The sequence below is a fragment of the Grampus griseus genome (assembly GCF_964374135.1).
Source record: "Grampus griseus genome assembly, chromosome: 1".
Lineage (NCBI taxonomy): Eukaryota > Metazoa > Chordata > Mammalia > Artiodactyla > Delphinidae > Grampus > Grampus griseus.
Genome location: NC_139017.1, coordinates 183,104,029 through 183,129,012, shown reverse-complemented (window position 1 = coordinate 183,129,012; position 24,984 = coordinate 183,104,029). Strand labels below are relative to the sequence as shown.

The 24,984-nt window shown below is 66.1% G+C and overlaps 4 protein-coding genes across 8 annotated transcripts in view; 2 read left to right on the top strand and 2 right to left on the bottom strand.

The window, feature by feature from the left end:
- Positions 1-1,486, top strand: part of AGRN (agrin) — a gene marked incomplete at its 5' end in the record, with an annotated part of 32,492 nt that extends 31,006 nt beyond the window's left edge. For all 4 annotated transcript variants that reach the window (XM_082672893.1, XM_082672892.1, XM_082672895.1 and 1 more), the window contains one exon: positions 50-1,486. In XM_082672893.1, coding sequence (XP_082529019.1) covers positions 50-207 — 158 coding nt within the window. In that variant the 3' untranslated portion in view covers positions 208-1,486. The remainder of the gene's footprint in view (positions 1-49) is intronic.
- A 5,123-nt stretch (positions 1,487-6,609) lies between these two features.
- LOC309837680 (tyrosine-protein phosphatase non-receptor type 11-like) lies at positions 6,610-15,103 on the top strand (the record flags this gene model as incomplete). The annotated part of the gene is made up of 14 exons (XM_082678408.1): positions 6,610-6,657; positions 8,981-9,156; positions 10,153-10,350; positions 11,032-11,218; positions 11,295-11,414; positions 11,612-11,725; positions 11,890-11,986; positions 12,230-12,309; positions 12,660-12,815; positions 13,027-13,158; positions 13,863-14,017; positions 14,123-14,190; positions 14,380-14,698; positions 14,848-15,103. The coding sequence occupies 14 exons, from the start codon at positions 6,610-6,612 to the stop codon at positions 14,900-14,902; spliced, it is 1,905 nt and encodes a 634-aa protein (XP_082534534.1). The 3' UTR covers positions 14,903-15,103.
- Positions 15,104-16,609: 1,506 nt separating this feature from the next.
- RNF223 (ring finger protein 223) lies at positions 16,610-19,232 on the bottom strand. The gene is made up of 2 exons (XM_082668982.1): positions 19,181-19,232; positions 16,610-17,730 (listed from the first exon to the last, which is right to left on the bottom strand). Exon 2 carries the CDS (start codon positions 17,719-17,721, stop codon positions 16,963-16,965), a length of 759 nt encoding a protein of 252 aa, XP_082525108.1. The 5' UTR covers positions 17,722-17,730; positions 19,181-19,232; the 3' UTR covers positions 16,610-16,962.
- Positions 19,233-23,279: 4,047 nt separating this feature from the next.
- Positions 23,280-24,984, bottom strand: part of LOC309827808 (uncharacterized protein C1orf159) — a 28,189-nt gene continuing 26,484 nt past the window's right edge. For both annotated transcript variants that reach the window (XM_082662633.1, XM_082662634.1), the window contains one exon: positions 23,280-24,490. In XM_082662633.1, coding sequence (XP_082518759.1) covers positions 24,358-24,490 — 133 coding nt within the window. In that variant the 3' untranslated portion in view covers positions 23,280-24,357. The remainder of the gene's footprint in view (positions 24,491-24,984) is intronic.

Here is a 24,984-nt window from a genome sequence, read left to right as displayed (position 1 = left end):
CGGCCTGCCTGTCACTGAGCCCGGTGACCTTTCCTCTGTCTTCCTGCAGGTGGCCTAGAGAAGCTGCCTGTGGGCCAGGCCCTGCCCAAGGCCTACGGCACGGGCTTCGTGGGCTGCCTGCGGGACGTGGTGGTGGGTCGGCGCCCGCTGAACCTGCTGGAGGATGCCGTCACCAAGCCGGACCTTCGGCCCTGTCCTGCCCCGTGAGCCACAATGCAGCCACGACCCACCCTGCTGTAATTATTTTCTATTTTTGTAAACTTGTTGCTTTTTTGATATGATTTTCTTGCCTATGTGTCAGCCGGAGGGACTGCTGGCCCGGCCTCCCTCCCGTCCAGGCAGGCGCGCTGCAGAGACAGACTTGGTGCCAAGGGACTCCAAGGGGTTGGGGGAGGAATGCTGCACATGGAGGGCTTGGCGCACTCAGCAGCCTTGGGACGTGCCCCTCTGCCTTGGGACACCGTGTCCTGGCCTCTCAGGCTGTGCCTTCCCCAAGTATCCACTCGTGCTGGCCCCTGTGTTCCCCAGCCTGTCGGAGGCCCCGCATACATACATTGCCCATGTTCCATCTGGCGAGGCCTGTGTCCCCAGAGCAGGTAGGCACTGTAGGGTTTAGGGTGCCCTTCCTCTGTGCAAGCCCCACGGGGCCTCTCTGGGTTCCCATCTGAGCCGCCCCTCCTCCCTGCCTATGCTGGGCGGGACCAGCCTCACCAGGGCCCGCCGAGCCCAGGCCTCCTGTGCCAGTCCTGTGAAACAATGTCACTGTTGACGCCATGCTGTGCCCCTCCCTCCAGCTGAGTCCACCTGTCCCAGGGCACTGGAGAGCAGAGGCCGGGCACAGGCCTGTTCAGGGCACCCTGGCCCGCAGCTGGCCCTGCCCATCCACCCAGCCACCCTGGACGTGGCTGTGTCCCCCCTCCTCCCCCCAAGGCCCCACGAGGAGCCCTGAGAGGGCGTGGGGCCACTTGTGATGTGGTGGATGTCACTGCCTGCCTGCCGGGGGGGGCCAGCATCCCCTCCTGAGGATGCACGTCCAGGCCTGGCCACCAACCGCAGAGTCTTTATGTACTGATTTTATTTGACAGCTGGGGTGGCAGGGCTGTTGTCTTTCCTGTCCTGGCCCGAGGGCAGCTGAGGACGCCGCACAGCAAAGCTGTCCAGTTGTGGTGTGCGGAGGGGTTGTCCTTATCCAGGAGTGACCGGGGGCGGGCTGGGCGTCTAGGCAACACCAAGGGGCAGGTGCGGGGTGGCAGAGACGGCTGCAAAGCCAGAGACGCCTTAAACTGCAATGTTAGGTCTCATCTGGTCCCGTCCCCCCCGGCCGCCCTCACCTGTCCTGGCGGGGGGTGGCAGCCCCTCCCCCAGCCCCTCCCCCAGCCCAGCCAGGCTGTCAGGCTCAGAGGCTGCAGGAGCCTCAGAAGTCCTGTTACTAACTCCAAGTTGTGTTTGTGTCAATCACCGTGAAATAAAGTCTGAACACTTGCAAGAGGTGCTTGCGTCTGTCCACACCAACACCACAGCGCTCAACCCCGCCTGGCCCTGCGCTCGCCCACCCGGCCAGTTCCTGTCCCGGGAGCTCCTCGCTGAGCTTCATGGTGGCATGCAGGCTTCAGGCTCTCTTAGGTGGCTCTGGATGGAGGAGGGGGTCCTGTGCTGGGGTGGGGGCTGCTTTTGGCGAGGAGACCCTGAGCGGCGAGTGCGCACACTGTTGTGCAAGGGGCTGGCCGGGTGGGCCCGTGAGGCCTGCACCCCAGGTCGCCTCCTTAGGGATGGCGGGCCTTGCGGGCAGGCTGCAGCCCCCGCCACGTGTGCATGTGTGTATGCGTCTGCACATGTATCAGCCTACGTCCGGGTGTCTGTGAGCACAGGATGGGAAGAGGGGCTGCGAGGAGAGCGGGCTGGCGGTACTAAGGGCAAGGAGGGCCTCTGGGGGAGCCAGGATGGGGTGGAGGTGAGGCCTGAGGGAAGGGGACCCTGGTGGGCCGGTGTGGGCTGGACACAGGGAGGGGGAGGCACTGACTGAGGAGCAGGGGCACCTGGGCAGGCCCCCTGCTGCGTCTGGAGTGGCTGGGTTGAGGGGCTGAGGCCGCCTGAGTGGAGTCCAGGAGGCCGTGGGCTACCAAGCAGAGGGGAAGCTGGGCTGAGGCCGGGCACGTGAGGGAGGGTGGGCTCGGCTGAGTGAGGGGAGAACAGACCCCCACGGTGGGGGGACCAGGAGAGGGTGCTCTGGGAGCTGATGCTTTCAGAAGGAGGGGCTCTCGGGGCAACCAGTGCTGAGGGTGCAGGACCCTCCAGGTTGCCAGGACGGTGAGGAAGGGGAAAAGCCAAGGAGGGCGAGGGGCACTCCAGCCTGCGCTCGGCACTGGTGGTGGTGATTTGGGATCAGGGCTTGCGAGCAGCAGAAGGTTCCAAGCTGGTGCTGTACCACTCCTGGAAAGGTGGGCGGGGGGGGGGGGCGGCGTGGCGCTGGGCAGGCCCTGACAGTCCTAACGGGATCCCCAGGTTAGGAGCCCAGGCGATTGGCCAGCGGGCCCTAGGGAAAGCCGGCCTGGTGGGGGCACTTGTAGCAGGAGCAAAGGCCCTGAGGTCAAGGGGGTGTCAGCATCACTTAGGAAGTGTGGCGACTAGGCGGGTGGCAGAGGTGGGGAGAAGGGGAGCCGGCAGCCCAAGCTAGGACGGCTAAGAGGGAAGAGCTGGTTATCACGTGGGCTCCCACCTCCGCCCCTCTGTGGTCCCCCTCCGGGACGCGGGGCCGGTGGGACCTGTTCCACCCGCTTCTCTAGCTCCGAGCCCCTCCACCCAGGGTGCGGGGAGTGCAGCCCCTCCTCCCCCAGGACGGAGGCGGAGCTCGAAAGGTTCTTGGAAGGAAAGCACCCAGAGGAACAGGACACATAATTAATCACTTAACGCGCCTCTCGGACCAGGGCCGCCTGGCGCCTTCGCCCTCCGAGCCCGTGATGTGGCGTGAGCCCCTCGTCCTGAAGCCCGGCGCCCTGGGGAACTGGTGCAACCTCCCAGTACCGTAGCGAGACCTGAGGGCGCGGCTCCTTTTAAGGGAGCTCGGGAGGGGCGGGACCTCTAAGGTGGGCGGAGCTCCGGTGGGCGGATCCTCGAGGTAGGCGGGGCCTCCTCCGTGCGGCCGGAGCACCCTGAGCCCAGCAGACATGACCTCGCGCAGGTGAGCCCGGCCTCCCGGTGGCCAGAAGCCGGGGCCCCACCACGTGCGGTTCCGGCCGATGGGCGGGGACAGGGGGTGCGGGCGAGATGCTCCCCGGGACGTCTCCTGCTCCCGACCGGTGGCGCTCAGGCCCGACCTTCTGACACCTGCCCCCTTCCACGCGTCCCGGGCCATCGAGGCCCAGCCTCACCCCTGCGGGTGGATAGGACTCTTTCCGATCGGGGGCTGGGTCTGGGTGGGGGTTCAGAGGTACCCTGACTCTAGGGAATGGATGGTGCTCTTGGGTGGCAGTGGCTGGAGCCTAGAGTGGGCAGCACGTGTCAGGTCAGTAACAGACCCTCTCTCACTCCCCTGGACTCCTTGCTTTGTTCCAGGCTCCCTTTGGGCCACCAGAGATGTGTTACACCTGGTGGGGCCCCCCGTTTCCCCAGTCCTGTAACTGGGGCCATCCTGGAGGCTCTGGTCTCCCCCTCTAGTTGTGGCCCCTTGACCTGCAAGGATCAGCCCTCCCTTGACAGGCTCATCCCCCACCCCGACCCGACCCTCCTAAGGACCAAGTTTAGGGGTGAGCTCCCTGGCAGGGGTGTGTGTGAGAGCCGGGACGGGGCTCAAGTCAAGCCAGCTTCTGGCCTCCATGAAGAGGGAAGACGGGACTTGCCTTTCCTGCCCTTTCCACCAGACCGCCCCCCTCCCCGGGTGTGCACACACTCCTGTGAGCTCAGACCCCAGCTGGATGTGGACATCTGTGGCGAGCCACAGTTGTGAGACGCCTGTCGCCACTTCCTGGCACATCCGGAACAGCCCCTCTGGGGTTTGGTGAGGCTGGAGGTCACAGGGAGGGTCGCCCTAAGACCCCGAGTGACTCCCTAGATCAGTGAGGGGGCTGGACAAGATCTGATCTGCGGGGCCAGGGCAGTGCGTCAGCGGTGAGGGCTCCAGAATCCCTACAAGGGGTGTGGTGAGCCTGGCACGGTGGCCTCCGGCAGGGTCGAGGGCCCTCTTAGGCTCGGGAATAGTGCAAGTGGGTTGGGTCTCCAGGAACCTGTCAGCCCCAGAGCCCTGCGATTCCCAGGTTTAACATCCAGCTGGAGCTCAGGCAGGAGGATGTTTTGGGCTCTGCTTGGAACCAACCCTCGGGCTCCACTGGCCTCACTCCTTCTTGTCCCCCAGGCAAGTTCTGGTGCTCAGAAAAGGTCATGTCCGCGTCATGTGCATGTGACCCTGGGCCAGCCTGGGAAAGCCCCGGTGCGGCTCTGCCTGCCCTCGCCAACCCTCCCTGCCCCGCCCTGTGATGGCCTTCTGGACGGTCCCTCCTCTGGCCCCCGGGTCCCTGCCCACGCCCCTATCGGGCCTGGGCAGGCCCAACCAAGTCCCAAGCGAAGCCCATCCCCCTACACCTGCCCCCACCCTGTGGCGCCTCCCCTTCGCCCTGTGGTTTGTGGGTCAACGGGCACCGTCATCGGCACCACTCGCCCCAGGACTCCGGTGCTGTGGGCAGGGCTGGGCGCAAGTCCTGCCTACTGCTGCTGCTTGATGTGTTGATATTGGTGCTCGGGAAGGAGCCGGGTCCTATGGGGAGCTGCTGAACACCCTCGAGCTCCCCTCTGTTCCAGATTGGAGAGGAAAGCGTGTCTCTGGTTAGTTCGGTTCTGCATAGACAGGACAGGCCTTGGTTGAGGTTCCTCTGGGACCAGGAGGGGCTGGGGGCAAGGAGATGGAGAAGAACACTGACTGTGCTCTGGGGTCCCCAGCCCTGGAGTCCCAGCCTGGGACCCTCCCCACTTGTCTGTATATCTCCCACCATCATGACAATGTCTTCCCTGCAGGTGTGTCCAGCCCCTGTACCGTGTGTGTAAGCGTGTCGACAGGCCATTCGTGGGTCTCCCAGGGTCCCAGGGTTGGAGCTGTACCATCCACAGCTGGGACACCAAGGCCACACAGCAAGCTGGACCAGACAGTGGCCAGTGGGTTCAGGCTGGGCTGTTCTCGGACTCCGGGGCACTGACTGGGCTCAGCTTGGCCTTGGCAGGCCCAGGCTGTTAGACCCATGGGGAGCCCAGCGTGCCCTGCCCACCTCACCTGCCCCTCTCCCAGGCCTGCCTGACCATGGGACCAGGGCAGAGCTGAGTCACCGACCTGCCACCGAGCAGGGAGCCCTTTGGCACAGAAGTGACCCTGGTGTGGAGACTGGAGACGGGACTGCAGCCTCCCCACCTCGTCCCGCCCCTCAGCCTGGGGCCGCCGGCTGCGCCAGCCTGCGGACACCTGGCTCCACCGCTAGGCCTGGTCGGGGGAGTGAGGCCTACCTTGGCCTGGGGTTGCAGCTGCTGTGGTGTGAGCTGCTGTGGCCTCTCAGGATACCCCACCCCTGGAGATTTCCACCCAATAGACCCGGGGCAGCTTTCGGGGAGGAGAGAGGGACGGAGAGTATGAGCGAGAGTCCCAGAAAGGACAAACAATATGCCCTTCACCTTGCTCTGTGGCTTTGATGCTGGGCCTCCACACTCTGCCCCTGGTCCCACACTCTGGGCATCGCCCATCTTGGACTGGCGTCTGAGGCTGCTGGGACTGGGGGAGGCGGCATCTGGGCACAGGATGTGGTTCAGCAGAGTGGGTGGCCCCAGGGTGGGGGGGGTCGGAGGCCTTCCTTTGGGTTCCAGTGTCCCCCACACACACACTGCCGCGTCTCTGACGGCACGAGCCCTTCGCCCTTTTCCTGGTGGCCTCGCCTGCTGTCCTGTGATTGGCCCCGGAGGTCATCATGTGGCAGCTCCTCCCCCTGGAAGCCTTCCCTGGCAGCTTCATCTGCTGAACCACTCGACCAAATAGCCCCCAGGTCCCACTCCTCTAGAGCCAGCGCGGGAGGGAGCTTGAGACCCCAGGCCCAGAAAGTGCCCAGGAAGCGCCTGGCTGGTGGTAGCCCTCCTTCCCCCGGGGCGAGCTGGATAGGCGCTCTGGGTGGCCCTGTGCAGGTCACCTGAGCTTCTGGGCCTCTCTGAACCAGTACATGGACCCTGGGGAGCCATGGAGGTCAGAACGGAGCCTGTCCTCCCCCGGGGCTCATGTCTGGTGATGAAGACACGGGGAGACAGGTAAACGCAGAAGCCTGTACGTGCCCGTCTGCTGTTGCAGGTGCCACACGTGGAAGGTGGGCCAGTGATGCAGCTGCAGCGTTGATGGCAGGGGCCGCGGGATGGTCAGGGAGGGCGCGTGAGCCGTGCCCCGTAGGGCCGGCTGGAGGCGGCCAGATGCGGAGTGACGTCAGTGAACAGAGACATGGCCAACAGGGGGAGGGGCTCTCTAGTGGGGGGTCCTTGAGGTGTGTGCGAGCGTCCTGAGAGCCACGCAGGACCACTGGCAAGGTTTAAACGGCTCTGATGTGCATTTTCTGAGAACCCCTCTGTCTGCCATGGCTCTGCTGAGGGTGAAGCATGAGGCCTGGAGACCTGGAGGCGATACTGCCGTCCAGGCAAGAGCCGGTGGGCACTGGTCCCAGGGCGGTGGGAGAAGTGGTTGGTTCTGGGGTGTTTGGAAGTCAGGATAAGAGGGCACAGCGTTGGGAGAGTGCTGGGGAGTTGAGGGCAAGGACCTGAGTGATGGGCGGGCGGTGACCCCCTTCACTGAGCGAGGACTGCATAGAACGGGGCCCTCTCAGGAGTTTCGAATTTTGCAAACGTTAAGATAGAGATGCTGTTACCTTTCAGACAGAGATACTGGAAAGAGTTGTGTCTATGAGCTTGAAGCTCAGAGCCCAGGTGGGGCTGGAGATGTAGACAGTGCGTGGACATGGAGACACGTGTAGGGCACAGGTGGTGGGGCTCCAGCACCGCGGGGTCAGAAGAAGGGAGAGGACCCAGGCCGGCTGAGGTGGGAAACCAGGGGAGTGTGGAGAACTCCCGTGTGGAGTACGTGCTTCTGGAAGGAGGCCTGACCACTGGCCCTGAGAGGCCGGGGGAGACCCTGAGAGCCCAGGGAAACAGGTCTGTGGTGACTCAGGCGAAGATGGGCAGTGTGGACCAGCACAGGCCACAACTTTCTGTGATGGTGGAAATATTTCTTTCCCACCCGCAGTCGACAGCCTCCAGTGGCCACACGTGGCTTTCAGCAGTGAAACGTGGCCACTGTGACCCAGGAACTGGGATTATGATTCTGCTGAATTTTAATCCATTCACTTGCACACCCCACACCTGCCATGGGCTGTGCGTCAGACAGCGCGATGTAGACTGAGCACAGTGGCTCCTTGGAGGGTTCAGGAAGGAGCTGACGGCAGGGACGAAGGGGCCCTGGAGAGGCAAGGGAGCGGCAGGAGGACTGGAGGAGGCGTGCAGGCCGGCTTTTACGCAAGAGATGTGATCTGATTCCCATTCCAGAAAGATCTCTGGGTCAACTGTGGGGCGGGGCAGGGTCTGCCCAGGGCACAGCAGCCCCACACCATTTGTGCCCGGGTTATGACTGCGAACAACTGGGCGGGGCCTGGGGGGGTCGCAAGGCAGCAGAGCTGGAGTTGGGGGCCCTGGTTTCCCACTGGATGCAGGATGGGGCAGGACTACCCCCAACACCGTGTGTCACCTGCACGGTGAACCAGGGACACACCTCTGAACCAGAGATCCCAAGCCCTTCCTGCAGTGACCTTTGGGAGACACAGTGTTGCCAATGGAAGGCCAGATACTGTGTCACAGTGTCCCTCTGGGGGATCGTGCAGGGACCCTGCTCTGAGACGCTCTGGGGCCACCGCACGAGTATGATTTAATCCCAGCGCCAGAAATTCCTGCCCTAATGGGGGAGACACACGGAGACAGAAGCCACCGGGGTAAAGTTAACAGCAGTCATGATCTCAGCCGTGGGCTCATGTGCAGTCCTGATGAGGTCCCCCTGCCCTGTCCCCCCATCTCGTGCGGGAGGCTGTGAAGGTCAGTCCCAGAGTGGCGGGGGTGGGGTTGAGTCCCTCTCAGCCTGGACCCCCAGCAGAACAGATGGTGACTCTCTGGGCTCGCCCAGCACCCACCACCCATTCATAGGTCGCTCACTTCTGAATTCAAGGATGTTTGTTAATGCCCAGGCTCTGTTTTCAACCCTGCCGTACACACTGCCCTTGTGGGGCTTAAAATCAAGGAGATAGACTACAAGCCAGTAAATATGTAGCATATGTCAAGAAGGTGCCAATACTGGGAAGAAAAATAAGGCAGGATAGGTGGCGCAGAGTGAGGGGAGAGGGTCCCCTGTCACTCGATGTGGGCCGGGAGCGGAGAACAGCTGGCGCAGAGGCCCTGAGGCGCACGGCCTGGTGGGGTGAGGGGCCGGGACTGGCAGGCGGCAACGGGGTGGGGGGCGCTCTCGGGGGTGACGGGCCTGTGGGCTGTGCTGTCGTTCCGGGGGTGCTGACCCAGTGACTGGCGTGCCATGCTGGGGTCCCTCGGGAGAGGGTGGTGGCCAGGACCGGGAGGGGCGGTGAAGGTGGGGGGGGGGGTGGGCCACCAGGGTCTGCTGCTGGGCTGTAAGGGGAGGAAGGGAGCCCTGGGTGGCCGTGGGGGGTCCCGAGTGCCTTCGGCTGAGCTGGGGCGCCCGGTGGGCGGTGGAAGAGACGGCCGAGGGCTTGAGCTGAGGTTCCTGCTGGTGTCCTTGTGGGGGCTCTGGAGGGGGTCTGCCCTCCCCACCTGCCACTGTGGTTCAGTGTCTGCCCACCTGTGTCCCCGGTCCCCCCCAACGCCCCCTCCTTCCCCACGGACCCCAGACCCTGTGGTCACGGCTCAAGGACGGTGGTGAGCGCAGGGCAGCCCCAGCAGGCATTGTGGGTGTGGTCAGGACTGCCCAGTGTTCCTGGCTCTCTCGTCACCAACTTGCTGTCCTCGTTCCAGGTGGTTTCATCCCAACACCGGCGGGGCTGAGGCGGAGCGGCTGCTCCTGTCCAAGGGCCGGCACGGGAGCTTCCTGGCAAGACCCAGCAAGAGCCGCCCGGGGGGCTTCACGCTGTCCGTCAGGTGGGTGGGTGGTGCTGCCGGGTGTGGACAGGCCCCGAGGTCCCGCAAGACTTCAAGGGGTCGGAACACCCTCAGCTGGGGGCACAGCTGTGGATCAGGCTCCCCAGTCCTTCCAGAGGGGGTGGGCAGTGAGGACCCTTGCTGGGGGCGAGATCTTGGGGGGGAGTCTGGCAATCCTGGCCAGGTGGCCTCTGGGCAGGAGGGGGCCACTTAGAGAGGCCTTCAGGGAGGGCTCCGTGAGGTGGGCTTCGGCAGGGCCTCCCTCCCACCCTCTGAGGGGCCTCAATGGCTGGGATCGTGCCCCCATCTCCTGGGGATGCCGCACACTGGGGGTCTCGCCGGAGCCCTGAAAGGGCCAATGTGTGGGGAGGATGGGCAGGAGGAGTCACGACCAGCAGAGTGGACAGCCGGATCCGTGTCCATCCACCCTGGGTGAGGCGGGTCAGTCTGGGGTCTGGGGAGGGGTCTGCCCAAAGGGCTCCAGATCCTTCCGGGTTTTCTACTAAACCTGGGCAGCAGGCGGGATGAGGTTAGCCCTCAGGATGGACCTCCCTCACCTTGGAGACACAGACATTCTCTCCTGGGCCTCCCAGGCCACACTGGGACACCTGGGGAAGCAGTCTCGGGGCCCCAGTCCCCCATCCTCTGGAGCCCCTGGGCAGGTGGTCTGGAATGAGGCAGAGTCTGTCCGGAGAGGCTGCCCCAGCCTCGGCCTCCAGGCCAAGGGAGAGTCAGGCCTGTGGTCGACAAGCCCGATCTTGGCTGCCCCATGGGCAGTGGGGGTGGGGTGCCCGCCATCCAGGGTGGGGCCCGGACACTGGCTGGACACGGGGAGCTGCAGAGGGGAGGGGCCTGGCCTTGGCCGTGCTGTTCGTGGCAGGGGGACAGCAGAGGCCGAGATCTCAGGGCAGGAAAACCCCAGGCACTGTTCGGGAAGCTGAGGGTGGTGATGGGAGCAGCAACCCCCAACGGCGGCTGGCGCACCGGCCCTTCCAGGCGCCACGACGAGGTGACCCACGTCAAGATCCAGAACACAGGCGACTACTATGACCTGTACGGAGGGGAGAAGTTCGCGACGCTGGCCGAGCTGGTGCAGCACTACACAGGCCAGCGCGGGGCGCTGCTCCGAGAGCGTGGCGGGGCCCCCGTGGAGCTCTGGCACCCGCTGAGCTGCCAGGACCCCACGTCGGAACGGTAGGCAGCTGGGTCTGCATCTAGCCAGGCTTCTGTGTCTGCTCAGGTGTGCGTGCGAGTGACCGAGGGGGCAGGGGCCGCTGGGCATGGCCTCTGGGTGTCCTCTGCCCCCAGGACTCAGGGTCAGGCTTGGGCACAACTGTGGCAAAGCTGAGGGAGCGTACTGCACCCCCTCCCCCGGGGTTCTGGCCTCGTTTCTTCCAGGTCCCAGGCACCAGCCACAGGGGTGAGTGCGGGGTGGGAGGGCTGCAGCCAGCCTGCCCCCTGCCTTCCTGGCTGGTGACTTGGGGAGAGCAGGTTCCCCCAGCCTCGGTTTCCCCATGTGCACTGCGGAGGTCTGAGCCAGCTGCATCTGCCGTGGAAGCAGGGTGCGGCTGGCCTGGGGAGACCATCCTGCTCCTCCTTGCTGAGGACGAGGCTGCCACCTGGTGGTCACCCTGGGGCACTGCAGGGCCCGCCTGTCCTGCCTCCTGCTGCTTTCCGGGTCGGAGGAGGGTCGGAGAGGTGGGCAGGGCTGACGGAGGCTGGCCTGGGTGCGGGTGCTGCCTGGGCCCCCGAGGTCTGGGTGGGTCTGTGCCTCTCTCGGTATCTGTGTCTCAGAGCCTTAGGCTACGTGTGGGTCTGTGTCCCTCACCTGGACAGGCTGGGGCCCCTGGTCTCACCTGTGCCGTTCTGGGCCAGGTGGTACCACGGGCACCTGTCTGGCAAGGAGGCCGAGAAGCTGCTGATGCAGAAGGGGCGTCCGGGCAGCTTCCTGGTTCGGGAGAGTCAGAGCAAACCTGGGGACTTCGTGCTGTCAGTGCTCACACAGCAGCTGGACAGGGCGGACCGCCAGGCACGCGTCACCCATGTCATGATACACTTCCAGGTAGGAGGCAGTGGCCGGGGTTGGGGGGTGACCCAGGGGAGGGGGCACCACCGGCCGCTCACTGCCGTCCCCACAGCCAGATGGGAAGTACGATGTGGGAGGCGGCGAGAGGTTTGACACCCTGGGAGATCTGGTGGAATGCTACAGGAAGAACCCTCTGGTGGAGAGGTCGGGGACCGTAGTGCACCTCCAGCAGGTATGCCCCTGGGCACCTGAACCTTGGGCTCTGAGTGGACTTCTCCACCTGGGGGGGCAAGGGATTCTGGCACAGCCCCACCCGGGAAAAAGGACACCAGGCTGGCGCCGGGTGGCCGAGGGCAAAGGTGTGGGCGCCGGGGCACTGTGGGGTCCGCTGGACCCTGCTAAGCTTGGACGTGGGCCTCTCCCTGCCAGCCCCTCAAGACCACGAGAATCAGCGCCACAAGCATTGAGAGCCGTGTGCGGGAGCTCAACGAGGCCATGGATGCCAGCGAGAAGGCCAAGCAGGGCTTCTGGGAGGAGTTCGAGGTGCCGGACTGCTGCCCGCTCCGCCCCGCCCCCCCCCGCCCCAACTCCCATCCTCTGGGGCTGTGGCAAGGGCCAGCAGAGGGGTGTGGGTCAGGGGGTGTGGGTGGGTGTTGAGGGCTCCCGGGAAGGGTTGGGGCCACGGGCTAAAGCCCCACTTCCCCCAGATGCTGCAGCAGCAGGAATGCCGGCTCCTGTATCCCCGGAAAGAGGGCCAGCGGCTGGAGAACAAGCCCAAGAACCGATACAAGAACATCCTCCCCTGTGAGGCCGGGGCCTGGGGCCACATGGGGGGGCCAGGGCTCCATTCACCACATTCAGGGGCCCATCTGGCAGAGGGGTCCTGGAGGGTGAAGGCAGGGGTCATTCCCCACCAGTGGTGTGATGCCCCCTCTTGCCCCTTCGTCCTTTGTCTCTGCTCACCACGGGTCAGCGGGCCAGGAAGTAGGTGGGGTCCACGAGCATCCCCTCTGCCCTGGAGACCTAAGCGGCATCTTCCCTTCCCAGTTGATACCACCCGTGTCATCCTGCGTGATGTGGAGGACAGCGCGCCTGGAGCCGACTACATCAACGCCAACTACATCAGGGTGAGTGTGCATGAGGTGTGGGTGGCCAGCTGCACGCGTGGCCCCGCGTGGATCAAACACCAGTCACCCCATCCCCCATAATAATGAGCCTGGAGCTCTGAAGTGATCTGTGGACCTTGGCAAGACAATAGATATTCAGGGGGATATTCAGGGTGCGGCAGTCCACAAGGGGTCCTCAGAGGGGTCCTCAGAGCCTGCTGGACAAAATATTGGTCCTAAGACCCTCCCACCCTCGGCGGACTGCGTGTGAGCCACTGGGCTACTTTGCATATCATTTGCATCAACTTGCATTGGTCCTCTGGCACTTTAATTCCTGGAAACAGCAGGCAGTTGACCCCACCTCCTTTCAGAGTGACCCAGAGGAGAAGCCAGGCCACGGACCAGGCAAGGTGTACATCGCCACCCAGGGCTGTCTGCCAACTACAGCAGCTGCCTTCTGGGCCATGGTGCACCAGGAGAACACGCGTGTCATCGTCATGACCACCAGAGAGGTGGAGCGAGGCCGGGTAGGGGCTCAGGCTCGTGTCCCTCCCCTCTGCCTGCCGCATGCCCCACTGGACCGGTGCTGGTGCTGGCCCAGCCTTGCTTCTTCAGTCTTAGGGATGCTGGGGGAGCAGGGAGGGCACTGAAGAGACCCCGTGTGTGTCCCACGGGGCAGAGGGGCAAGGGTGCTGGTGGTCTTCCAGTATGGCTGATGCCATGCCCCCACCCTCCCAGAACAAGTGTTTCCGATACTGGCCAGAGCTGCACGGCAGCCAAGCGTATGGCCGCCTGCGTGTGTGCAACGTTGCTGAGCACCAGGCCCAGGGCTATTGTGTGAGGGAGCTGCAGGTGTGGCGGGCAGACCAGGTGAGCCTGGAGGGCAACGAGACCTGTGGGGCCAGGGTCAGAGTGGTCGGGAAGTCCCCAGGTCTGCGCTGGGGTGAGGAGGCCCTGGGCTGGCCCTGGTGGCTTGCACGTCCCTCAATCCAGTGGGCACAGTCTTGGACTGGGCTCTGCTGGGCAGTGTTTCCAGTCGGGCACGTTCTCAGCCACAGTTGCCTGGCTCCAGGGCGGCCTCACACCCACATGCACCTCTCCCTCCAGCCCTCCCTGGGCCGTCTCAGCACCTTCGGCCTCCTTTGTACGCTGGTGGTGCCCATTCCTTTCCCAGGCACAGATCCCTCCTGGCCAGTTCCCTTTGTCTAAGCACCTGGGGGTCCTGCCAGCCTCTGCATTTGGCCTTTCCCAAATCGAATTCACTTCCCAGAAAGCTGCTCTCTCCCCCAGACCATCTTTCTTCCTTTCCCCAGGCACCTGAGCCTCCTGGGGCCATCTGGGGGGTCCCCCAAGCCCTGAATCCCATCTTTTCCTCCCACTCCCTCTTGCTCTGTCCGGGCCCCGCTGGTCACTCCTTCTGGCAAACCCCACCGCGCCACAGCCTGCCTCCTCCCGGTTCAGTCCCTGGGCCCCTCCCCACCGAGGGTCACAGCAGCGTCAGCCTCGACACTGCGCGGAGCGCCTGGGACCCGCCCAGACCCCCCGGCTGGCGCTCACCAGCCCGCCCTGCCCAGGAGGAGTCACCGCGCACAGTGGCGCACTGCCAGTACTTCGGCTGGCCGGACCACGGAGTCCCGGCCGAGCCCAGCGGCGTCCTTGGCTTCCTGGACGAGGTGAACCGGGCCCAGAGCGGCATGCCGGGGGCCGGACCCATGGTAGTGCACTGCAGGTGCGACCAGGGACGGGGCGGGGCCAGCGGCACAGGTGCCACCGGGGAAGGGGCCACGGCTTTGTCCCGTCAACTGGCCACAGGCCTCCTGGTCCGTCCCCACAGCGCCGGCATCGGACGCACCGGCACAATCATTGTGATTGACATCCTGGTGGACGTCATTCGCAGGCAGGGTGAGCCACCTCAGGCAGGCCCCGCCCCGCAATCGAGCCCCGCCCCCTCCCATCTAGCCCCGCCCCGGTACCGGCCCCTCCCCTTCCATCTAGCCCCGCCCTCCTGCAGTTGCCGGCCCCGCCTATTTCATCTGGCCCTCCCACCTCCTCCCTGCCTCACCGCCCCGCCCTGAGCTCGCTCGTCCCCAGGGCTGGACTGCGACATCGACGTCCCCAAGACGATCCAGCATGTGCGGCGGCAGCGCTCGGGGATGGTGCAGACCGAGGCGCAGTACAAGTTCGTGTACCTGGCGCTGCAGCGGTACATCCGGGGCGAGCAGCTACGCCTGCGCGAGCAGGTGGGGGCAGGGCCGGGCCGGGGCGGAACCTGCGGGGGCATCACCATGGTGACCAGCGGCCCCTCCCCTGAGCGCGAGTCGCCCGAGGAGCGCGACTCCCTGAAGGCGGGCGCCTCGCCCGCCGACCCCGGCTGTAGCCCCGGAACCGCGCCGTCCCGGGCGCCGGCGGCGTGAGTGGGGCGTCAGGGACCGGGGGTGGGGGTGGGGCGGAGTCCCGGCAGGGAGGCCTCGGGGGCGTGGCCCGGGCGTGGGGGCGGGGCCCGGGGCGAGGGGGCGGGATCGCAGGTGGCCCCCAGCCGAAGCCCGTCTCCGCCCGCAGCACCCCGGAGGCCTCCGGCCACGTGTACGAGAACCTGCTGCGCCTCTGGCCGTGAGGGCCCCGAGTGCGCGCGCCCCGATTGGGGCTGGAGCCGTGCGAGAAGGCGGGAGCCCAGCAAGGCCGGCCCTCGCGTTCCTCCAAAGGACTGTGTTTAGGATTGTGCAGACCGGCGCCCAGCCCAGAGCGTTGCGGGGTTGGGGGGCGGGGGTCCCGGGTCTGCCGCTCAGACCCTCCCTGACCAGGTCTGCACGTCCAGAAATGGTGAGGGAAGGTTAGGAGATCCGGTGTCCCTGCCCCTCCTGGAGGAGGGGAGGCAGGGCTGCAGGGCTGCGGTTTGTCTCAGTGTGGGAGGCCACCAGTGACCACCTGCACGGCGCAGTGACGATGTGTGACCTTTTGTGTGCCACACGTTTGAGTGTCAGCCTGTATGTGGAACACGAGTGACCAGCAAGTGAGTGCCAGTCCGTGGTCACCAGCGTTTGTGCCCCTCTCCCCTGCATCCTGCATGCTCCCCACCCCTTCCAAGCTGCTTCTCAGCCCTGCCCACAGCCGTGGTCTAGGATGTGGACCAGGCAGTGGCTCCGTCCCTGCCGTGTCCAGGCCTAGCCCAGACCGTCACGTTGCTGTCACGAGTGGACACGTGTTCGTTGAATGAGAGAATATGTGACGTGCTCGTGTGACCACGGAGACGAGGGCGAGGCTCCATGTGTGCCTGGCTGGTTTGTGATGGTGTGATGTCACTGGCCTGTGGTCCACGGCTGCACCCTCCCATCATGGATGTCCCTGTGGCTTTGTGGTCTCAGTAAAATGCCTTCTTCTCAGTTCTGCGTCTTTGTTGGGGCCTGGAGAAAGAGAGCATGTGGGTCCCCACGACTGGGCCCAGCTTCCCCAGGGTGTCCCTGAGCCAGAGGCCCAGCTGGTAAGAGCAGGAAATCCTGGGCTTTGGGGTGAGGGGTGAGGAGGCTGGACCTGTGCGAGCCAGACCGGCCTGGCCTCTCTGCCATGCCAAGCTGGCAGTGCAGGATTCCTGGGGCTGAGGGCAGAACCGGGTGGGGGAGGGGTGGGGGCTGGCAGGACTCCCGCCCGCCCTCGCGACACTCGCTTCACCAGCCAGGCCTGGCCCGGCCCGGGAAGGTCTGCTGGAGGAGCCTGAGGTCTGTGGGTCTTCAGAACACGCTGGTTGTCACCAGCCCCTCTTCCGTGCACACTTGGACTTCGGTTCCCGGGGGCCACGGGGTCCTGCGGCCCTCCAGTCAGGGCTCCAGGCGGGACTGTGGGGCCGTGACTTCTGGGGGAGGCGGCCTGGTGTGACCGTGGTGGGGGCTGGGGGGGAGGGCCCTGGACCAGGCCAAGGCCCCACAGCAGTCCCGCCTGCCTCAGGTGCCCCAGGCCCTCTCCATCTCCCTGGGAGAGCCTCACGGCCCCCGGGGGCAGCCAAGTCCAGAATCGCCGCAGCCCATTCACAGCCCAGAGGGGACAGCAGTCGGACGCCCTAGAACCTGCGGCCATCCACCCTAGGTGCTGCTGGGAGTGCAGTCCAGTGGGGGTGTCCTCTGGATGGAGGGTCTTTGCAGAAGGGGCAGACTGGGGGTTTTTCTGGAGGGAGGGGCTTAATGGTGCAGGAAAGAGGACACAGAGAGTGAGGACCCCTTACCAACTGCGAGTACAAAATAGTTTATTTAAAAATGTACAGTTCAGGAGGGTGGGCTGGGCTCCCCGCCGCTGCCCTCTGTCCCCCTGGCCACCCGAGGGAAGGGGCCAGCCCTGCCTGGGGAAGGGAGGAGCCGTGGGCGAAATGTGAAAATAAAAGAAAGATGGCGAGCCCGCTCCCTTTTCAGCAAGGGGCTGGTCTTGCGTGCGATTCACAGTGTGTATGGGGAAGGGGCCTCGCCAAGCTCTCTCCTGGACCTCGGTCTTCCCATCTGCAAGATGGAAGTTAGGGGGGCGGCCTCTGGGGCCCACAGGGATCTGGGATCTCTGGGAGCTCGGGGGACCATTTTGTCCACCCGACAGGAGCCAGCCCCAGAGAGCGGGGGCAGGTGTGCCGAACCGGGTGTGGGTTCCTCAGAGATCCCAGGGGGCTCCTCTGGGATCCCGGGGGTGGGGGCGGTAACCCTAGTTGTCAGCCAGGGACCCGAGCGAGAAGGTGGCGGCGGCGGGGGCAGTGGCAGGGGGTGGCCGGGGGAGGCAGTGCAGGCTCCCGGTCCTGAGCGCGCACTGCACGGGCCAGAGCACCACGCAGAAGAGTGCGAGCAGCAGCACGGCGATGAGTGCCGCGCGCCTCCAGTCCCTGCGGCGGGCCCAGCAGCGGGCCAGGCAGCCCGGACGGCGGGCAGGGGCCGGGGTGGGCACGGGTGCTGCGGGCGTGGCAGGCTTGCTCGGGCTCACGTCCACGTACACAAAGCCGGGCGCCGCAGGGCCAGGCGCAGAGGGTGGCGGGCGGCAGCACAGCTTGGTGCCCTCCAGCCACACGGGCTCCTCCCGCCGCAGGTGTGCTGGCATCCGAGCCTGCAGCTGGCGGCTGGTGTGCAGCGCGGGGGCCCCGGCAATGGGCACGGCTGTGGGCCGCCGGCAGAACGGGCAGGGCACGACCTCGCTACCCGGCTGGCCTGCGGGCCGGGCGGCTGCCATCCGCGCAAGGCACTCCAGGCAGAAGACGTGGGTGCAGGAGAGCTCCTTGGGTGTCCTGAAGATGTTGTCGTAGCCCGAGAAGCAGATGGAGCATTCCAGCGGGGAGGCCGTCTTCTCTGATCCAGGGCTGCCGGGGGACCTGGGGCTGCCGGCCGAGCCGCGGGACCTGGGCACTGTGGCGGTGGGGCTGCTCCTGCCGGCAGGCGGCAGGGCCGTGTGCCACACCTGCGGGCCTGATGACATGGTTCTGGGCTGTGGGACAAACAGAGACCCCTGTGAGTGACCTCGATTGCCCCTTTCCTGCAAGGTCTGTCTGTCGCTGTCTCCCCGTCCCTCTCTTGCATCACCCAGAGATTCCGGGAAGGACACTGCCCATCTGCAGGCACCCCCACCAAGTCCCACCTGTCCCTGGCTCAAGGTCTTTCTGCTCAAGTTGTAACCCTGCGCTCCCCAGCCCCTCACCTGCTGAGTCAGGGCTCAGCATCCTGGGGTGTCCCAGTCTGCCTGGGCCATGTGGACCACTGCTCTGTAGACCCCTCCCACCAGCCCTGGCCTACCTGGACGTGCCACTGGGCAGAAATAAAGGTGATGATGACGATGGCCCACAACAGTTACTATTTACATCGGGGCTCTGCCAGGGTGGGCCCTGGGCACATGACACAGAACAGCCACGGTGCAGAAGAGGCGGCTCGGAGGCTGGGGTGACAGCCAGCGGGGCCCAGGCTCTCACAGGAGGAGTGTGGCTCTGGGTCAGGTGAAGTGGGTTTGAACACAGGTCCCAGTGTGGGCGGCCGATTTGGTTGGCACGCACCCGATCTGCGGGCAGTTGTGTGAGGGTGGGTGCCAGGCCTGGCTGGGTGAGGGCTGGGACTCTGGATCTAGAGCCGGCCTGAGCTGGCTGCGCTGCGGGAGACTGGAGGGCCCGAGCAAGGGTGGTGGCCGTGGCCCGAGGAGGAGGTGTGTCCCCCAGCCACGGCCTGAACCTGCAGGGCTGCCTGGTGCCGGCCCTCAGGGCCTGGAAGTGACCCTCAGCCTGTGGCCAGGGGAGCGGGGGGCGGGGTGCTGGATGAGCCCCAGCCATCCTCCCTAGGCCGGCCCGCCACCTGGGAGCGTCACACCAGCCACAGCTGCCATCAGGAGGCAGTGGGATGTTCTCCCTCTTGCCTGCTGCCCCTTCACGGGGCCCAGGTCTCCTTCCCAGACAGCCACGTGGCTCCTGCTTGGAGGAGGGCGGGTAAGGGGCTGACTCGCCCTTCACCTTCACGACGGACAGAGGAGGCCAGGGCCTTGGGAAGACGCTGGCCACGTGACCCCATGGAGCCCAGGAGGCCCCCCAGGGGTGACCTGACCCTGACTTGCTGGTCAGTCCAGGAGGGATGGTGGGATGACTTCGCAGTGACGTGTCACGAAGGCTCAGGGGTTGCTGCCTCCTGCCGGTGACCGCCGTGAGTCACGGTGACATCACTGTGATGTCACCAGTGCCCCGGCATCGCAGCATGAAGCGTCATTACGTTTGGTGACAGCAGTTGCCACAGGCCAGGCGGCAGCCTCAGCAGGGTCTGGGGGTACTGCAGGCTGTCCTCCCCCAGCCAGTTCACCCCACATAACCGGTTCCTTGGCACGGAGGCCCCACCCCTCTGAGGAGGTGCCCCACCCTGAGCCCGTACAGGTGAGAGGTGAGTGCCAGCTGAGCCAGCCTTACCTGGTAGCTGGGGTCAGCGGGGCCCAGGCACGACCCTCTTGGCTGTCACGGCCAGGCTGCGGCCGCGAGGTCACTCGTCCTGGCAGCGCTGGGTCCTTCCCCTCCCGGCCTGGCTGCTGTTCCTCTCCAGGGCCGCCGGGGGGGGGCGGGGGGCCGGGAGGCGGGTGTGTGCACTCCTCCAGGTGTGGAGCGCTGTCTGAGGCGGGTGTGAGTTCTCTGGGCGTGGGCTCCCAGCAGGTGTATTTATACACTTGCTGGGATCATGCTGGCCGGGGGCGCGGCCCGCTTCCGGGATTGGCTGGCCTTCTGTCCTGTCCCTGGCAGGCTGGGCAGTCAGCCGAGGGCGGGGAGTCAGAAGTGAGAGGTCTGGGGTGGAGCCTGGGGTGGGGCTGGGGGTCGGTAGGGCTCTGTAGTCTGGGCAGGTCTGGGGAGGTGGCTGGATGCCTGGGTGAAACCTCTCCCCTACCCCCGTGGCCCCTGAGATGCCGGAGCAGCCCCTCCGGAAACAGATCTGCTCACCAACCCTGTTCCAGGTGGCTGCACCTGAGCTCCTGGGTGGGCCCCCCGGAGGGTCCCTGCCAGGAGCCCCCCACTCACGATCAGCTCACTGATATGCTCCCCGAGCAGCCCCTGCCGCTCGCCCCAACACCTGCCTCATCCGTGTGGCTGCCCACCCCAAACTTGGGCTTCTGCTGCCCCCGCCCATCCCTCCCCACCTACAGCCTTTGGGGGCCGGGAGGGAGCTCCCTGCTCTGGGTCCAGAGAGTGGGGTGAGGGGTCAGGGCTGGGAGCACCCAAGGGCTGAGCCAGGGGTGAGGGCGGGCCAGGCGCCGGGCTGGCCACACGAACTTGTTTCAGGGGAGCGTCTGCTGGGACACCTCAATTACACATGTAGGGCAGGGACTCCAAGGCAGCGCCCACCCAGCCAGGGGAGCTGGAAGTCTCCCGGGGGACGGGGAGCGGTTTCAGCCAGTAGGTACGGGGTCCCAGCAGACCACAGGGCCAGCCTGTGCAGAGGCCTGGCTGGAGGGCAGGATGCAGGGGGTGAGGGCTGGGCTGGAGGGGCCCGGGTCCTAGCCAGGGGCTCCCCCATCTGACACCTGATCCTGGCCCCAGGGTCACAGCAGGCTCTCCCCCACGCCCCGTGGCTTCCCTGCCCCCACCCCGCAGCCGTACGCAGCACACCTCAGTGTACACCTGATCTAGACTTGGGGCCCAGCCCTCCTGAGATGGGACCCCAGTCACGAGCCTGTGGGGAGGGGATGCTGGGCTTGGCGAGGCTGGGAGCAGCGGTCCACCCTGGTGGGGGACGGCCCACCTCATCCCCACCCACCGGGCAGGGGCCCCCTGACTCCTCAGCGGGTAGTCCAGGACCCCCGGAGGCTGCCCAGCCCCAGTAGCACTAGGAGGGGCACTGACAGCCAACAGAAGTCAGAGGTCAGCAAGAGGAAGACCCTCCCTCAGCGTTAGGAGGTGGGTGCCCAGAGCAGGCTGCCTGGGCCAGACCCCAGGAGGAGCCACAGCGGGCTGGGGGGGCAGCCAGGCCTGCAGCCACAAGGAGGCTGAGCTGTGGGGTGGCTGCAGGGGCGGAGGGGACCTGGGCTTAGGAAGGGGCTGGGGCTCCCGTGTGCTCCAGGAAGGGGGAGGAGCCTCAGCCAGGGGCTTGACGAGGGGGTGAGGAGTCTCTGTGAGGGGCGGGCCAGTCCGTGCGAGATGGGACTCGGGGTCGGTCACATGCTGCCTCCAGGAGGCATCCTCGGTTCTCTGAGAACACCTTCCCAAGGCCTCCTGGGAACCTCCGGGCTCCTCAGTGGACAGTCAGTGCCCAGAGGCAAGGGGACAGGAACACCTGAGGGATATGCCATCTGCGGTGGTGGCCAGGGCTCACCGCACGGGATCTCAGCACATTTGGGGCCCACCTGGTCCCCACACACCTGCTTGCTCTCCACATTCACGAGGGAAGAGCAGCTGCTCCAGGTGTGAGCGTGGGCTTCGCCTGAGTGGGTGAGCTGTTCACCAACCCAACCCGGCTAGGTGTGCGAGCGCACGTGTGCAGGTGTCTGCGTGCGCGTGCAGGTGTGTGCACGCGTGAGGGGAGCACGGCGGCCGGCACGTGACCCTGGGGCTGGGACTCACTTGCCGGACCGGGCAGAGAACGAGGCCCACGGCGACCGCCCCTGTCCAGTTGCGGCTCTCAGATGTGGGGTCCCGGAGTCCTCAGGACACCTGAGAGTCCTGGGCTGGACACAGAAGCTGTCCTTGGCCAGAGGGGCAGGAGAGAGGCCTGCCCCCCAAGGGGTGGGGTGAGGACCAGCTTCAGATCCCTGAGGGCTGCCGGGGGCACATGAAATGGCCAGTGTGGGGAGAGGTCCCCACACGGGTGTAGAGTCTGGTGTCCCCCACAGGCCAGAGGCTGGGCTGAAGCCGGGGCTCGGGGGGCGCACTTGCGCCCGGCCCCCCCACCCCCACACACACTCTGGGCTCCCGACAGGCTTGGTGAGGCCCTCTGGCCATGAGGGGACTCCTCCGGTCCTGTCTCTCCAGCACCCAGCAGTGAGCTTGGTCCCCAAAGTCGGCCTGGCCTTGGAAGCCGGCTCCTACTGGGGCCCGGCGCCCAGGCCCCTGCCAGGCCCTCTGCCCTCGGGTCACCCCCTCAGGCCCTGCTCGCCCTGCCGTGCTGCCACCTCCCACCTCTGCAGTGGGTACGGCCTCTTGCTGACCTCTGACTTCTGACAGCTCTGGGTGCTCCTCCGGCGCTGAGTGAGCGGATGAATGGACCAGCGAGCTGCAGCGTGGCCCCCGGGCCGGGCTCACCTCCCGGGGCAGGGGTCCCCGTGGCGGTTGACACAGTGGGGCTGGGGGGACGACGGGCGCCCCACCTGCCTGCTTTGGCCCGAACTGATTAGCCCACAAATCGGCCTTATCTTGGCTTCTTATGTGAGGGCCTGGAGTCCGGGTGAGGAATGGGTGACGGAGAGAAACTGGGGAGGCGGCTGTGCGTGGTGCCCGGCCCAGACGCCCTGCACCTGCCAGCTGCCCCACCCCCATCTCGGGTGCCCCCCAACCCTGCCCACCGCTTTCTGGCCAGGATGCCCATCAGGGTCGCGGGCTCACGAGTCCAGTGATGCCCCCCCCAACTATTTGGGGGCCTGAGACAGTCGCACCCAGGCCCAGGGGTCTCCGGCGGCTGAGAGCCCAACGGGCCAGGCCACACAGGCCTGGGAAGTCAGGGGAAGCATCTCACGTGTGGGGACCAGAGGGCTGCAGGCTGAAATGCAGAGTTGAGTTTTGCTGCCAGGGATGAGGCAGGGCTGAGGCTGGGGGCTGCAGGCAAGGCAGGGGACAGGACATTAGAGAAGAGGGGCTCTAGGGGGCCCCGGGGAAGCCGAGGGTCATCTTGCGCCCACAGGAACCCCATGGGCGACCCACAGCCCCTTAAGGCTGTCAGCCTGGAGGCAGGAGGTTCCCGGGCAGCCGCCCCCCAGAACAGAGGGCAGAGCCTCCCCGCAGCCCTGGCTGTGCTGACACAGCACCCAGGGCCAAGCAGACGCCCCCCGGGTGCCCCGATGGCTGCAAACCTGACGGGGTGGGCCAGGCTCTCTGCCCTGCCCCAGCTGTGTCCTGGCGGCTCTGGCTGGGACGCCCGGGATGAAGCCCGCTGCCAGTCGGCAAAGGTCCCTCCGAGGGCCACCCACCCACGGGATCCCACCTCCCCAAGGTGCCGCCAGCCTGCACTCTGTACCCACGTGTAGCTTCCTCCTGGGGGCTGTGAGCCGGGCACCACGGTGACCTCCCCGAGAAGCCCCATGGGTGCCCTGGCCGCACGGGGGCCTGCAGTCACCTGTGACTGCATGTCCCCCATGGGCCCGGTCACTTTACAGAAAAGCCCCCCTGGGGGCACCCACACTCTTTCCCATCTCAGTCCTGACGGCTGGGGGCCACCAGGGACTCCTGCTCTCTGAGGCAGCTTGGGACAAGCCCCCTTCTCCCGAGGCTAAGATCCTGAGGGCTCCCTGCCCTCCCCAGTGCGAGGCAGGGCTCGGCAGCAAGGCTCCACCCCTGCTGAGGAGCTGGTGAACCTTGGGCCGGCGAGAAGGGCCTGAGTGGTTTATTGACGCTGATTTCAGGTGGCCGCCCCTCTCAGCTGCCGGTCAGTCATCGTTCATGTCCTGGCGACCGAGCTTGTGTCCATAAACCACAAACACCGCAGTGGGAATCCCAGTGCAGAAAGCAGGAGGCTGGCCACACAGGCCCTGCCGTGGGCCCCGCGGATGTGGACCAGACACCGGAGGAGAAAACGTCAGTCCCCGTGGAGGCTCTGGGGAGGCCAGGCAGCACCCTGCCCGTGCTCAGTGGGCACCCCGACGCTCCCTCATTTCCACAGGAACCCAGAGCCGTCCCTCCGCAACCGGCCGAGGCAGGGAACACGGGCTGCTGCCTCGGGGCAGGGGCAGCGGGACAGGACTGCTGGCCAGGGCGGCCCTCGGCAGGTCCAGCGAGACAACCAGTCCAGGCGGCAGTCACAGGTAAACGTGGCCCCGGGTTGACACGTCCCTGGGGGGTCTCGACCTCCAGCAGCTTCGGGCCAGTGTCCATCCCAAGGTGGATGAGGACCTCCAGTGCCCGGGGCCCAGGCGGGGTGCAGACGACGGCAGCGTGCCTCTTGGACTTCTATGCAAAGTGCTTTCTGCTTAAGCACAGGTAAGAGTCAGCAGGAGGCCAGGCGACTCACTCCCGCAGCGCCTGGAAGTGGGCAGCTGTGGCCATGCAGGACAGCCCTGCGGGCGCCTGAGCCCAGGGGCCGGTTTGCAGGCCCCAAACTGCCTGTGTGTGGATGCGGCCGGACCCCCCAAAGGCCTCGGCCTCACTGCTCTCAGAGGGGGTGCGGGGGGTCTGCCCACCATGGGCTCCAAGGTGGAGGGGCACCCGGGTCCTGCAGGTCGTCTCTCCCGAGGAGCCTGGACCCCACGCGGCCTGGTTCCCCGGCCCGGCTCAGGGCCAGAGGCTGGAGTCCTGCCCCGGGTCAGTCACGCTGAGCGGCTGTGTGCGCTGAGGAAGGCCTGCGGGCAGGCGGCTCTCACTCCACATCTGTGGCTAGAGAGGGACGAGCCAGGGCCGTGTGCAGGCCTGTCCTGAGGCCTCGCTGGGCAGCGCCCAGCCTTCGTGTGGGCCCCCCCTCAGCAGCACGCGGGGCTGTGGATGGGCCGCGGGATCAGACGTTGCTCACCCGGGCCTCCACGGAAGAGACGGCAGTGGGGCCCACGTCCCTGTCCGAGGGCCGCTCGCGCCGGACGTAGCGCGGCTTCCGCACTGAAACAGGGTCAGAGACAGGCGGGATCAGAGTGGGGCCTGGGGCGGCAGGGAGGGCCTGGGGTCGTGGGCCTCCCTGGGGCTCACGGGAGGGGGGCTGGAGCAGCCGCCAGGGAGGAAGCCCACCGGGCTCCAGCTCCCGGACACCTGGCGCCCCTCGGCCCGGGAGAGGGCCCGGCTCTCCCGAAACACAAAGGCACAGGTCATGTGATGCGCTGCAGGGTGGATGGTACCCCCCCCCCAACTACAAACGCATGTCCACACCCTAAGGCCCAGAACCTGCGGGTGCAACCTTACTTGGAAAAATGGTCTCTGCAGATGTGATTATCTGATGGGCCCTAAATCCAGCGACCAGTGGCCTCGGGAGAGGGAGGGAGACACAGAGGGGAGAAGCCAGCGGAAGATGCAGCAGCGGCTGGAGGGATGCGGCCCCAAAAGCCCAGGGACGCCTGGAGCCCCAGAGGCTGGGAGAGGCAGGAAGGACCCACCCCAGA